General features: G+C 47.1%; 1 protein-coding gene across 1 annotated transcript in view; it reads right to left on the bottom strand.

Moving 5' to 3' along the window:
* The window catches only part of LOC139047860 (uncharacterized), a 54381-nt gene extending 44708 nt beyond the window's left edge, over positions 1-9673 (bottom strand). Inside the window, exons 1-2 of the mRNA XM_070522006.1 lie at positions 9282-9673; positions 2413-2470 (exon numbers count right to left, since the gene is read on the bottom strand). Coding sequence (XP_070378107.1) covers positions 2413-2470; positions 9282-9311 — 88 coding nt within the window. The 5' untranslated portion in view covers positions 9312-9673. The remainder of the gene's footprint in view (positions 1-2412; positions 2471-9281) is intronic.
* Positions 9674-13205: the final 3532 nt, after the last annotated feature.

Genomic DNA, 13205 nt, shown 5'->3' with positions numbered 1-13205 from the left:
ACAGCTCACACTTTGTCAGCGTAGCACTTTAAAATTAAAAATTGCAACAAAACCTGCTGCAGCACAAAAAGCCTAGTTTCAGACAGTGTAGACACAATGCGGCCTTTGTGCGAAATTTTTAATGTGGAAACCGAGAAGTTCCGTCAAGAAACACTAGTAAAAGAAGCATTTATTCGAAAAGAAAGAAATACTGTCAGCTGGAAATGATGCTTGACCTATACCAGTGAGAAGAAGCGTGGTTCCTCGGTATCACTAGCAGGATCAGGCCGCACGCGTGGCTTGATAAAATCATAGTCCTGGAATTTGGGTGAAATTCACAGAGATTTACACGTGGTTCTACTCCAGGCACTATTCAAAGGCTGCAAATAAAAAGAGCTATTTAATTACAGGCATTCTACATTAGCCAGGCCTGTTTCAGTAATATATATACCGCGTGATATTGCTTGGGTGATATAGCTTGGGTGATATTGCTTCTGATAAAACTTATAACATGCGCAAAACAAATGCACTCACCATTGTATGATCCATGCTTCTTTGTATCTGAGTTCATCCCACATCGAAGACGGTGCCCACGAGCGCCGACTTCTTTTCTAATTGTTGTTTCGCCTATATTAATTCTAACACTCACAAAAATTCGTGGCCACATTGCTGCGTATTTCAAGATGTAGGCTTCTCAGTAGGAATGACGACAGCAAGCGAGCATTTTTTACGAGAGGAGTGCGCTGGCAAGAACGGACGGCAACCACTCAGGTGGTGTTGCACCGAGTCGGCGTGCTAGCGACACATAGAAAGAAAGAGTGAAAGGAAAGGGTGAACGAAGAATACGGCGTAAACGCCACTTTCCCCCGCTGGACCTAGCCCGAACGGGTTTTGGGGTGGCAGCGATGGAGGGCGACAAGGAGGACAATAGTGACCCCGCCGCTTTCCCCCACGCTTCCGAGAGCACCCAATTCGACACAGCAGCTTATGGCTGTCTGAACGCTTGACTGACAGCATTGACCAGGCTCACCTGGGTGCGTGAAGGAGAGGCAAGGGGGGGCTGAAGGACGGAAAGCTAGGCCGAAAAAAAAAATCCGGAATGCGCTGTGCCTACTAAAGGCAAAGACAAGAGGTTGTTGACACGCAAATGCCAAAAGTGCAATTAATTTTTTTTTCTGTCAGGGGCATTCATACAAGGAGCTTACTACACATGCACGAACAAACAAATATATTAGAATAGGAGCATGATGTCGCCGCAACATGCCATGCATGCTAAACAAACAAACAATAGTTTCACTAATGCATATGCGCTCCATCTCGATGCAATATAAAACGGTTCCATCAGCTCTGAGGCACTGTAATTCTCGATTCTCCTGAGAATCCTGACCCACTAAAGCCGCGGAGCGTACATGCAAAAAATACAATGCGCAGGCAAATTCGCAATACCTTTGCTTCTTATGGAAAGCTCAAGTTCTTATTCACGATCAATAAAGCAGTGGCTAAATTTATGCGACTTCCCCTGCTTGCTACGTGGTACACTGGCTTTTCTCTTTAGGGGACACATTTCGGTAAAGGAGAAGTGCAATAATGGCGGTGTACCATTCATGGAGTTGACATGGGAGAACATATTTTTGGTTCCTGCGCAGTGTGCCTGTGATCAGTGCGTTAGTTTTCAAAACACGTTGTTCAATCTCAGCAAGTCGTAGAGCACTAAAAGCCGACAAGGCGAAAATTAGCTTATTGCGGGCCAATGTCCTCCAAAGAAAGCCAACTACTAACCCATATTGGCAAATCCATACCAAAGTCGGTCCAATAATTCCCGCCTTGTTGAACGGCAGTGCCAATATTGTTTACTGACTGTGTAAAGTGGGCCAACATTGGATCTCTATCAGAATGGCACAGCCAATATTGTTTACTGACTGTGTAAAGTGGGCCAACATTGGATCTCTATCAGAATGGCACAGCCAATATTGTTTACTGACTGTGTAATGTGGGCCAACGTTGGATCTCTATCAGAATGGCACAGCCAATATTGTTTACTGACTGTGTAAAGTGGGCCAACGTTGGATCTCTATCAGAATGGCACAGCCAATATTGGCGCCACGCTGTTAACCTTAGGCCAACATTGGGCCAGGAACCAGAATGGCACTGCCAATATTGGAACCACGCTGTTAATCTTAGGCCATCATTGGGCCAAGAAGTGCCAATATGTTTCCAACGTTGGCCCAACCTGACGTGCCGCCTGGGCTACTTGCGCAGAAAACTGCGGAACTACTGGCAACGCTCGTGGGACAGGGAAACAAACAATAAACTGCATGTAATCAAGCCACAATTAGGTTTCTGGCCTCCCGTAACAAAATCCCGCCGGACAGATGTCCTATTCTGCCGTCTAAGAATAGGACACACTTTCGGCACACATAACTTTTTACTCACTGGAAATGATCCTCCAACTTGCGGTAGATGCGGGGACAGGCTGACCGTCCTCCACGTCCTCTTGGAGTGTCGGGAAGCCGAAAACGAAAGAAAGAAACATTTTCCCTTAGCATACCAGCAGCGCATCCCCCTTCATCCCGTTATGTTACTCGGCCCAGAACCTTTATTTGACACCAACGCAGTCCTAAGTTTTCTGAAAGATGTTGTTTTGCATGTTTTTAGCCCACATGTTCGTAGCGGGTCCTCTCTTCAGAGGATACCGCCGCGATAGCTCTTTAGTATAGCACATGCCTCTAGGCCCTTGTGTTTCAAGGGCTCTGGCGAGGCAGCAGTGCTTTAAGTAATTTTACCATCCTATATATTTTTATTGTGCATCATTCTTCTACGATGGATTTTAATGTTCATAGTATTCATCATTAGTCATCGCCATAATTTTATAGTACATAGATTTTACGCACTTTACTGCGACTATTTTAGGCCACTTTACAGCCAAGTCACATCTTCCATAATACATCCTTAACACTACCACCAGTCATGGCGCTCTTTGGCCAAACCTGGCCCTTGCGCCACAAAACAACATACATCATCATCAGAGGTGTTGCTTGCCGAGAAGTAGAACTTCGTGCGCCCCTAGAGGCAGTTGCTATCCGAGGGGTGTTGTTTGATAAGCTGGTCACTATCAGCTCTGTATACATTCCTCCAAATTATCAACTTAAGAAAAGCGAATTTCAAAACTACATAGATGAACTTCCCGCGCCGTACATAGTTGTCGGAGATTTAAACGCACACAACACTTTGTGGGGAGACTCTCGTTGCGATGCGAGAGGTCGTCTAATTGAAAACTTTGTTTTTTCCTCAGGAGCATGTATACTTAATAAAAAGGAGCCGACGTACCACAGTGTGGCACATAATACATACTCCTCGATAGATTTAAGCATAGTGTCGAGTACTCTAATGCCGTACCTTGAGTGGTCCGTTTTGAAGAACCCCTTTGGAAGCGACCACTTCCCAGTTATATTAAACCTCACCAAACAAGATGAATCCTTGCCACATGCTCCCCGGTGGAAGATCGAGTCGGCTAACTGGGAACTTTTCCGCGAACTAACATATACAATCCGGGATGAAATCGATTCATTCAATATAGACGATGCTGTGGCGTATATCACATGCCTTATAATTCAGTCTGCGAGAAAATGCATTCGCGAAACTAATGGAATGCCGAATAAGCGTCGTATCCCATGGTGGAACGAAGAATGTAAAAAAGCACGGAAAAACCAGAACAAAGCTTGGGGACGACTTCGCGACTTTCCAACCGCCGAAAACTTGATTAATTTTAAACAAATAAAGGCTCAGGGTAGAAGAACACGTCGACGTGCTAAAAGGGAGAGCTGGGAGAAATACATCTCTGGCATAAATTCCTACACGGACGAGACGAAAGTCTGGACAAGAGTGAATAAATTAATAGGCCGACAGAGGCATCCTCTACCCTTGGTTAGCACCCACGGTGATAGCCTGGAGGCTCAGGCGGATTGTCTAGGTGAACACTTTGAATACGTTTCAACTGCATCGCACTACACAGAATCTTTCCTGAGGTTAAAAGAGCGTGCAGAGAGACAGCCTCTTAATCACAAAGACTCCTCGAATGAAGCTTACAATCGTCCATTTAACCCCCGCAGGGGCGTCTGCGTCAGCAGGCGTTTGGTGTGTGGCGACACCACGGACCCGAGCACACGAGGGTTGGACCCTCCCGCGTGTAGCCGTGCGCGGCTTAGCCGTGTCTGGGGAAAAGGGGATCCTGGGGGTTGAGCCGATGCTGGGTGTTTGGACCTTTAAGGCCCCCCGGCGGAGGCAACACACCCCTTTGGCCTCTGCTTCACATAGACGGCACCCCCGGACTGACCCACCCGGGGGAAATCGGCAGTCGCCTCTTCCTATCTCTTCCTCTCGAATCTTCGTCTTTATCTCTTACTTTTCTATCTCTCCTGTCTTCTCTTCACTTCTTATTACTTCGTTATTTTCCTGGCGGCAAGGGTTAACCTTGTGTAATATATCCAGTCTTGGGTATTTATATTAGGTTATAGTGGGATTGTACCGCTGGCGTACGCAGAATAGAATGTTTCTAATCCTGTGGCGTCCCCAGGTTGGGCTCCGAGGTGGGCGGCGGGCATTCCTGCCGAATACAGCAATTCTATATATGGCTTCAAATTTCCCCCCACTCCTTGATCGCTCCCTGAAGAGGGGGCGCACCGATGAAACTTTCAACTTCCTCTTGAAACCGAAAGAAATTTTCCCCAAATACCATGTAATACATAGCCAGCATGAAACCAAAACAGTTCGCACAATATCCCCATTTGTGGTCGCAAAATGTCTGACTGAAGCAATCGGCTCTGGTTACAAAGTAACTAAGATGGGAAGCGGCGACCTTCTTCTGGAAGTGCGTGACAAGCTCCAATACAGCAAACTGACCAAACTTGTTGCGTTCGGTGACATTCCAGTCTCTGTGGGCCCCCACCGGTCAATGAACACTGTACGTGGTGTCATTTCTGATGACGACCTCCTTGAACTTAGTGAGAGCGAACTGTTGGAAGGATGGCAAGAACAAAACGTAGTAAAGGTGCAACGAATTAAGTTAAGGCGTGACGACAAGGAAATTCCAACAAAACATCTAATAATAACATTTGGAACAAGTGAACTACCTGATTCATTAGAGACGGGATATTGCAAACTACGCGTACGACCGTACATCCCCAATCCGCGCCGATGCTTCAAATGTCAGCGTTTTGGGCATGGGTCTCAGAGCTGCCGAGGGCGTGCTACTTGTGCAAAATGTGCATCTAAAGACCACACATCGGACACCTGTTCTTCTACAACCCACTGCGCTAACTGTGACGGAGACCACCCCGCCTATTCGCGATCGTGCCCGTCATGGAAAAAAGAAAAACAAATAATCGAACTGAAGGTCAGACTAAACATTTCTTTTCCGGAAGCGCGCAAGCGTTTTTCTGTACATAACCAACCGAATCCGTCCTACAGTGATGTGACGCGCCGGGGGGCAGCGCCACATCCTCTGGCGGCCGCGCAAGTCACACGGAGTGTGACGGCGGTTACGCCATCAGCCCCCCTGGCGGAAGCAGCCACTGCTCCTCCGCCCCCTACCACGAAGGGCCAGCAGACTTCCGAGCCTGCCGGTCCTAGGGCCACTGCTCGTGCGGACAGGCCCGAAAAACCCCCACGCGTGCCCGCTGAGCGGGCGTCATCCAGCGCCTCTGACGAGGCGATGGATGTAACGAAAACTTCTCCGGCGTCTCACACGCCGAAGGAACGGCGTTGCTCCCTGGAGCGCGCCAAGAAAAAAGAAATACCCCGCGTCAAGGGGCCTGGAAAGGTCCCTTGAGCCAACCTAATCCATATCTCTTTACACACACCATAAAACACTTCCAATATGGCCACACAGGTAATGCATTGGAATGTTAGAGGTCTAATACATAATCTTGATGACATTAAGGAACTCCTTCGCAAGTTTAATCCAAGGGTGCTGTGTGTGCAAGAGACACACCTCAATCTTTCACATACTAACTTTCTCAAACAGTACGCCATTTACCGCAAAGATCGCAGTGACGCCTACGCCTCGTCAGGCGGTGTTGCTATTATAGTTGATAAGGGTATCGCCTGTAAGCATTTACATCTGCAAACGCCCCTTGAGGCAGTGGCAATCAGAGCCGTGCTATTTGATAAGCTAGTTACTGTTTGCTCTCTCTACATTCCTCCGAGCCATCAACTTTCCAGAACAGAATTCGTGAGCTTTATTGCAGAACTCCCTGAACCTTACATTCTAGTAGGCGATTTAAATGCACATAACACCCTCTGGGGAGGTTCATGTTGTGATACGAGAGGGCGCTTATTAGAAAACTTCCTTTTATCTTCCAATGCATGCATACTAAACAAGAAAGAACCCACATTCTACAGCGTGGCCAACAAAACGTTCTCATCCATTGACTTAAGCATAACATCAAGTACATTAGTGCCCTACCTGGAGTGGAACGTGATCAAAAATCCATATGGGAGTGACCATTTCCCAATTCTTTTAAAATTAACAAAAAGCGATAAGTTTTCTCCACATCTGCCCCGTTGGAAGGTCGACTGTGCTGACTGGAAACGATACAGAGAGCTGACACATTTGACCTTGGATGACATCTGTACTCTCTCAATCGATGATAGAGTGTCATATTTGACGGCGTTTATAACAGAAGCTGCATCAATATGTATCCCTCAAACGAATGGATCACCCTCTAAACGACGCATTCCTTGGTGGAATGAGCAGTGTAGGGAAGCCCGCAAAATTCAAAATAAGGCTTGGGGTCGCCTTCGCGACTGCCCAACTACCGAGAACTTGATCAGCTTCAAGAAAATAAAATCAGAAGGTAGAAGGACGCGCCGCCTTGCCAAAAGGGAAAGCTGGCAGAAATACATCTCTAGTATTAATTCATATACAGACGAAAGAAAAGCTTGGAACAGAGTAAACAAAATAAAAGGCCGCGATACTCATCCCCTACCATTAGTAAACACGCAAACAGATACTCTTCAGGACCAGGCTGACTGTCTAGGAGCACATTTCGAACACATTTCCAGTACATCTCATTACACAGATACATTCCTAAAATTACGGCGACAAGCAGAACAGATGACACTGGGTGGGAAAGGCACTTCCAATGAAGTATACAATCGTCCATTTGGAATGGCTGAGTTCCAAGCCTCACTGAACTGTTGCAACAAGTCCGCTCCAGGAAGTGACAGAATAATGTATGAGATGATTAGACACTTACACCCTGAAACCCAAAAAACACTGCTGTCACTCTTCAATTCCATGTTCTCTGCCGGATACATTCCTTCTGTCTGGAAAGAAGCAATCGTAATCCCTATTCTCAAAGAGGGCAAGGACCCTTCCTCACCCAACAGTTATAGACCTATAGCTCTCACTAGTTGTCTATGCAAATTATTTGAAAAGATGATTAACCGTCGCCTCATCCATTTTCTTGAAAGCAACAAAATACTCGATCCCTTACAGTGCGGTTTTAGGGAGCGCAGATCCACAACAGATCACCTTGTCCGCATCGAGACAAATATCCGTGATGCCTTTGTCCGCAAACAGTTCTTCCTGTCAGTATTTTTAGATATGGAAAAGGCATACGACACAACCTGGCGCTATGGAATCCTCCGTGACCTGTCTGAAATGGGAGTTCGAGGCAACTTGCTGAACGTGATTCAGAGTTACCTCTCCAATCGGACGTTCCGTGTTAGAGTTGGTAACGTTCTGTCTCGTCCATTTACGCAAGAGGCCGGTGTTCCACAAGGTGGTGTGCTGAGCTGCACTCTTTTTATTGTCAAAATGAATTCGATCCAGACTGCCATACCACATACAATGTTTTATTCCGTATATGTGGATGACATCCAGATAGGCTTCAAATCATGCAACCTAAGTATCTGCGAGCGACAAGTACAGCTTTGCATAAATAAATTATCTAAGTGGGCGGACCAAAACGGTTTCAAACTAAACCCACACAAAAGTACATGCGTCCTATTTTCTAACAAGAGAGGCATAATGGCGGACCCCGCAATAGATTTAAATGGAGAACGGCTATCTGTGAGCCATGAACACAAATTTCTCGGAATCCTTTTAGATAGTAAGCTGACTTTTGTACCACACTTGAAGTACCTGAAATCAAAGTGCCTCAAGTCTATGAACTTGCTGAAGCTCTTGTCACGTACATCTTGGGGAAGCGACAGGCGGTGCCTCTTAAAGCTCTACAAAAGTCTAATATTAACTCGCCTTGACTACGGAGCAATAGTCTACAATTCTGCCGGACCTAGTGCTCTGAAAATGCTTGATCCCATTCACCACTTAGGTATCCGCCTTGCTACAGGCGCCTTTAGGACTAGCCCTGTGCAAAGCCTCTACGTCGAGTCAAACGAATGGTCGTTGCACTACCAAAGGACATATTTAACTTTCTCCTACGCCCTTAAAGTTAGGTCAGATGTTAAACATCCTTGTCATTTCACTATATGTGACTTGTCCACTGCTAGGCTGTTTCGTAACCGCCCAGCCAGTAGGCCTCCTCTGTCCCTCCGGTTGGAAGCACTATCAGAAAAAACGGGGGTCCCTCTTTTACACAATGACTTAATGGCTCCTACACGGCTTCCACCGCCTTGGGAGTGGCAGACTATCCAATGCGACATCTCTTTCTTAGAAATATCGAAACGAGCCCCGGAGGCACACATATATTCGCATTTTATAGAACTCAAGGAAAAGTACTCATGTGATGAATTTTACACAGATGCTTCGAAGTCTCCAACTGGTGTTGCTTACGCAGCTCTGGGACCCTCACTTTCAACATCTGGACCACTAAACCCACACACCAGTATCTTTACAGCAGAAGCATACGCCATACTTAAGGCTATTCAACACATACGGCTAAAAAATATCGCCAAGGCTATTGTCTTCACAGACTCATTAAGTGTAGTGAGAGCCCTAATTAGCTTACAAAAGCATAAGAACTCGGTTTTTAATGAGCTGTATAGCTTGTTATGTTCCGCATATATGTGCAATCAATCGATTATAATATGCTGGGTACCTGGTCACAAAGGTATAAAAGGCAACGAAGCTGCTGACGAAAGTGCTAGGTCAGTAATTTTTAGCGATGCAGATTCAAATATCCCCATCCCTGCTACAGACCTAAAACCCTTTCTACGCAGTAAATTGAGGAATCACTGGCAGGGCGAATGGGATACACAAAAAATGAACAAGCTTCATATAATAAAGCCAAAACTGGGGAACTGGATAAATGGGAAAATAGCAAGGTACAAGGAAGTACTTCTCTGCCGATTAAGGATAGGCCACACATACGGCACCCACTCTCATCTCTTGACTGGGGGCGATCCTCCAACTTGTGCTAAGTGCGGCTATAATCTCACTGTCCTCCATGCTCTTATTGAGTGCCCTGCAATAGAAACAGAGAGGAAAAAGTATTTCCCTGCTGCATATCGCGAGAATTTACCCCTTCACCCTGCATTTTTTCTTAGCGATGAACCTCTTTTTAACCTGCAAACAGTCTTAGAGTTTTTAGCCGAAACGGACACACTGAAAATCATCTGGCCAGGTAACTTTTAAGCACACGACTAACAGCCCTGCATTCAAGGGCTCTCTTGAAACTCTCTTGTGAGTGTTAAGTTTTATTGCATCATGTTTTAACGAAAGTCCATTGCCATAGCCCATATCACACCCTAGTCATCATCATTATTTTAGCACCTATGTATTCTACTCCACTTACCGCGGAAGTTTTAGGCCATTTTACAGCCATATCTCACCTACCATGATGAGTTCATTAGGCACGTCACCCACAACACATCGTCAACATTACCACCTGTCATGGCGCTCTTTGGCCAAACCTGGCCCTTGCGCCATTAAACACCACTCATCATCAATCGTCCATTTAACTTAGCGGAACCCCGCAGGGGCGTCTGCGCAAGCAGGCGTTTGGTGTGTTGCGACACCACGGACCCGAGCACACGAGGGTTGGACCCTCCCGCGTGTAGCCGTGCGCGGCTTAGCCGTGTCCGGGGAAAAGGGGATCCTGGGGGTTGAGCCAATGCCGGGTGTTTGGACCTTTACGGCCCCTCGGCGGCGGCAACACACCTCTTTGGCCTCTGCTTCACGTAGACGGCACCCCCGGACTGACCCACCCGGGGGAAATCGGTAGTTGCCTTTTCCTGTCTCTCTCTCCCTCCAGCCTTCGTCTTTCTCTTACTTTTCATCTTTCCTGTCTTCTCCTAGCTTCCGCTTACTTCCGATTTTTCCAGGCAGCAAGGGTTAACCTTGTGTGAATAACCAACCTAGGTTATTTCATATTTGGTTATAGTGGTAATGTACAGCTGGCGTTTGCAGGCTGTGTTTCACAGGCCTGCAGCGTCCCCTTGTAGGACTCCACGGTGGGTGGCTGGCGTTACTGCCGAAATTACAATCTCATATGGCTACCTCCTTTCCCCAACTACCTGATCGCTCCCTGAAGAGGGGGCGCACCGATGATGTTTTAGAATTTTTCGCCCGTCAAAAAGAAACTTTTCCACGCTTCCACGTAGTCCACTCCGAAACACCAAACAAACCCGTAAGAGCAATCTCACCATTTCTTGTATCCAAGTCTCTGACCCAAGTTCTTGGTACAGGTTACAAGGTATCCAGAATGGCAAGTGGTGATCTCCTCTTGGAGCTCCGAAACCTGAAGCAATATGAAAACCTACCCAAGCTAGTATCATTTGGCGACGCCAAAGTGACAGTAACTCCGCATCGAACTATGAATACCACCCGTGGCGTGGTCTCCGATGATGATCTCTTGGAGCTGACTGAGGCTGAGCTCTTGGAGGGCTTCAGTGAGCAGAACGTCATCAACGTTAAGCGAATTAAGATGAGGCGTGACAACAAGGAAATACAGACCAAACATCTGATACTTACTTTTAACACAAGTGTCCTGCCCGACTCCATCGAGGCCGGGTATATCAAGCTCCGTGTTCGGCCATACATCCCGAACCCCCTGCGTTGTTTCAAATGCCAGCGTTTTGGTCACAGCTCACAGAGCTGCCGAGGCCGCCAAACCTGCGCTAAATGCAGTGCTAATGAGCACACTTCTGAATCTTGTGAAAACTCTCTCCACTGCGTAAACTGTGAAGGCGAGCACGCTGCATACTCGCGGTCGTGCCCATCTTGGAAGAAAGAAAAGGAAATAGTTACGATTAAAGTAAAAGAAAACATAAGTTTCAAAGAAGCACGCAGGCGGGTATCTTTCCTGCCAAAGCACACCTTTGCCGAAGTGGCGCGTCAGGGGGCAGCGCCACAACGGCCTCCGGCGGCTGTCCGACCCACACCCAGTGAGGCGGCAGTGACGCCATCCGCCCCCTCGGCGACTGCAGCTACCGCTGCTTCGCCAACACAACAGGCGGGGCCAACGACCACGAAGGTGGGCGCAGCCGAGGCTACCCCCACCTCCCCGGCCCCATCCAGCGCTGGCAACAGCCGGCGCAGCCAGATCCCTCAGGGAGCCTCATCGACCTCCGGGCTGGTGGGCGCAGGGATCTTGCCTTCCGAGGCAGGACCCTCACAGAAAACTCGCTCGCAAGAGCATGTGTCCGGCGCCTCACAAGAGGCAATGGACACTACACCTAGCCTCAAGGCGCACCAAGCGCCCAAGGAGCGGCGAGGCTCCCTCGAACGCTCCAGAAAGGGCAAAACCCCGATTACAGGGCCTCGAAAGAGCTCTGTAATCTAAGGCATAACATCCGTTTCCTGACACACAGCACCTATTCACTTCCAATATGGATACACAAATAATTCAATGGAACATCAGAGGTCTTCTTAGAAACCTAGATGATATGCAGGAACTCATTCAAAAACACAATCCAAAAGTGCTGTGTCTACAGGAAACACACCTAAAATCCAAACATACAAAGTTTCTCCGACAGTACATAACTTATCGCAAAGATCGCGATGATGCTGTCGCATCATCGGGCGGTGTCGCCATTGTTATCCATAAGAGCATTGCGTGTCAGCGTTTACAGCTACAAACGCCTCTCGAAGCAGTGGCGGTTCGAGCTGTTCTCCTAAACAAACTCATCACCATTAGCTCTCTTTACATACCCCCACATTACAAATTAACGAAACATGAATTTCAATCCTATGTAGATGAATTGCCAGAACCTTATGTTGTTCTTGGCGATTTCAATGCGCATAGCACCTTGTGGGGAGACTCTCGCATCGATGCGCGAGGTCGTCTCGTTGAACAGTTCCTTCTTTCTTCTGGAGCGTGCCTTCTAAATACGAAAGAACCCACATATTATTCTCTTGCAAACAGATCCTTTTCGTCAATAGACCTTAGTATAGTCTCCGCGTCTATACTGCCTGAGCTCAAATGGGAAGTTACGAGCAATCCTTACGGGAGCGATCACTTCCCCGTACTGCTAAGAACATCTAAAGAAAATGAATTTCCCCCACAAGTTCCTAGGTGGAAGATAGATACAGCCGACTGGGAGAAATTTCGAAATCTATCTAGACTCTCATGGGCTGATATGTCTTCTCTAGAAATCGATGCCGCTGTGGAGTATTTTACAGCATTCATAATAGATGCCGCATCTAAATGCATATCTGAAGGAAGCGGTTTGGCATGCAGACGGCGTGTCCCGTGGTGGAACGAGGAATGTACGATTGCTCGTAAGAAACAGAACAAAGCGTGGGGGTTGCTACGCGCTTCCCCCACTGCAGAGAATCTTATCAACTTTAAGAAAGTAAAATCTCAAGGCAGGAGAACCCGCAGGCAGGCCAGAAGAGAAAGTTGGCAGAACTTTTTATCAAGTATTAACTCATTTACAGATGAGGCGAAAGTCTGGAACCGCGTAAATAGAATTAGAGGGCGGCAAACATATTCACTCCCACTTGTAAATACACAGGGCGATACACTGAAAGATCAAGCCGACTCACTGGGGGAACACATTGAGAGTGTATCAAGCTCAAATCATTATTCACAACCCTTCCTAAAATATAAACAAATAGAAGAATGCAAGCCACTCATCAATAAATGTCGACAGAATGAACCGTACAATTGCCCTTTTAGTGCTGCCGAGTTGAAAGCTGCCTTGAGCGCATGCAAGACCTCTGCACCGGGATCCGATAGAATCATGTATGCAATGCTCAAAAACTTACACAATGACACACAAGTAACACTACTTACACTCTTCAACACTATCTGGGACGC

The sequence above is a fragment of the Dermacentor albipictus genome, chromosome 7 (genome assembly GCF_038994185.2).
Source record: "Dermacentor albipictus isolate Rhodes 1998 colony chromosome 7, USDA_Dalb.pri_finalv2, whole genome shotgun sequence".
In the NCBI taxonomy this organism is placed as follows: Eukaryota; Metazoa; Arthropoda; class Arachnida; order Ixodida; family Ixodidae; genus Dermacentor; species Dermacentor albipictus.
Note: the sequence above shows the minus strand (reverse complement) of the source record. Positions and strands in the feature narration are given on the sequence as shown.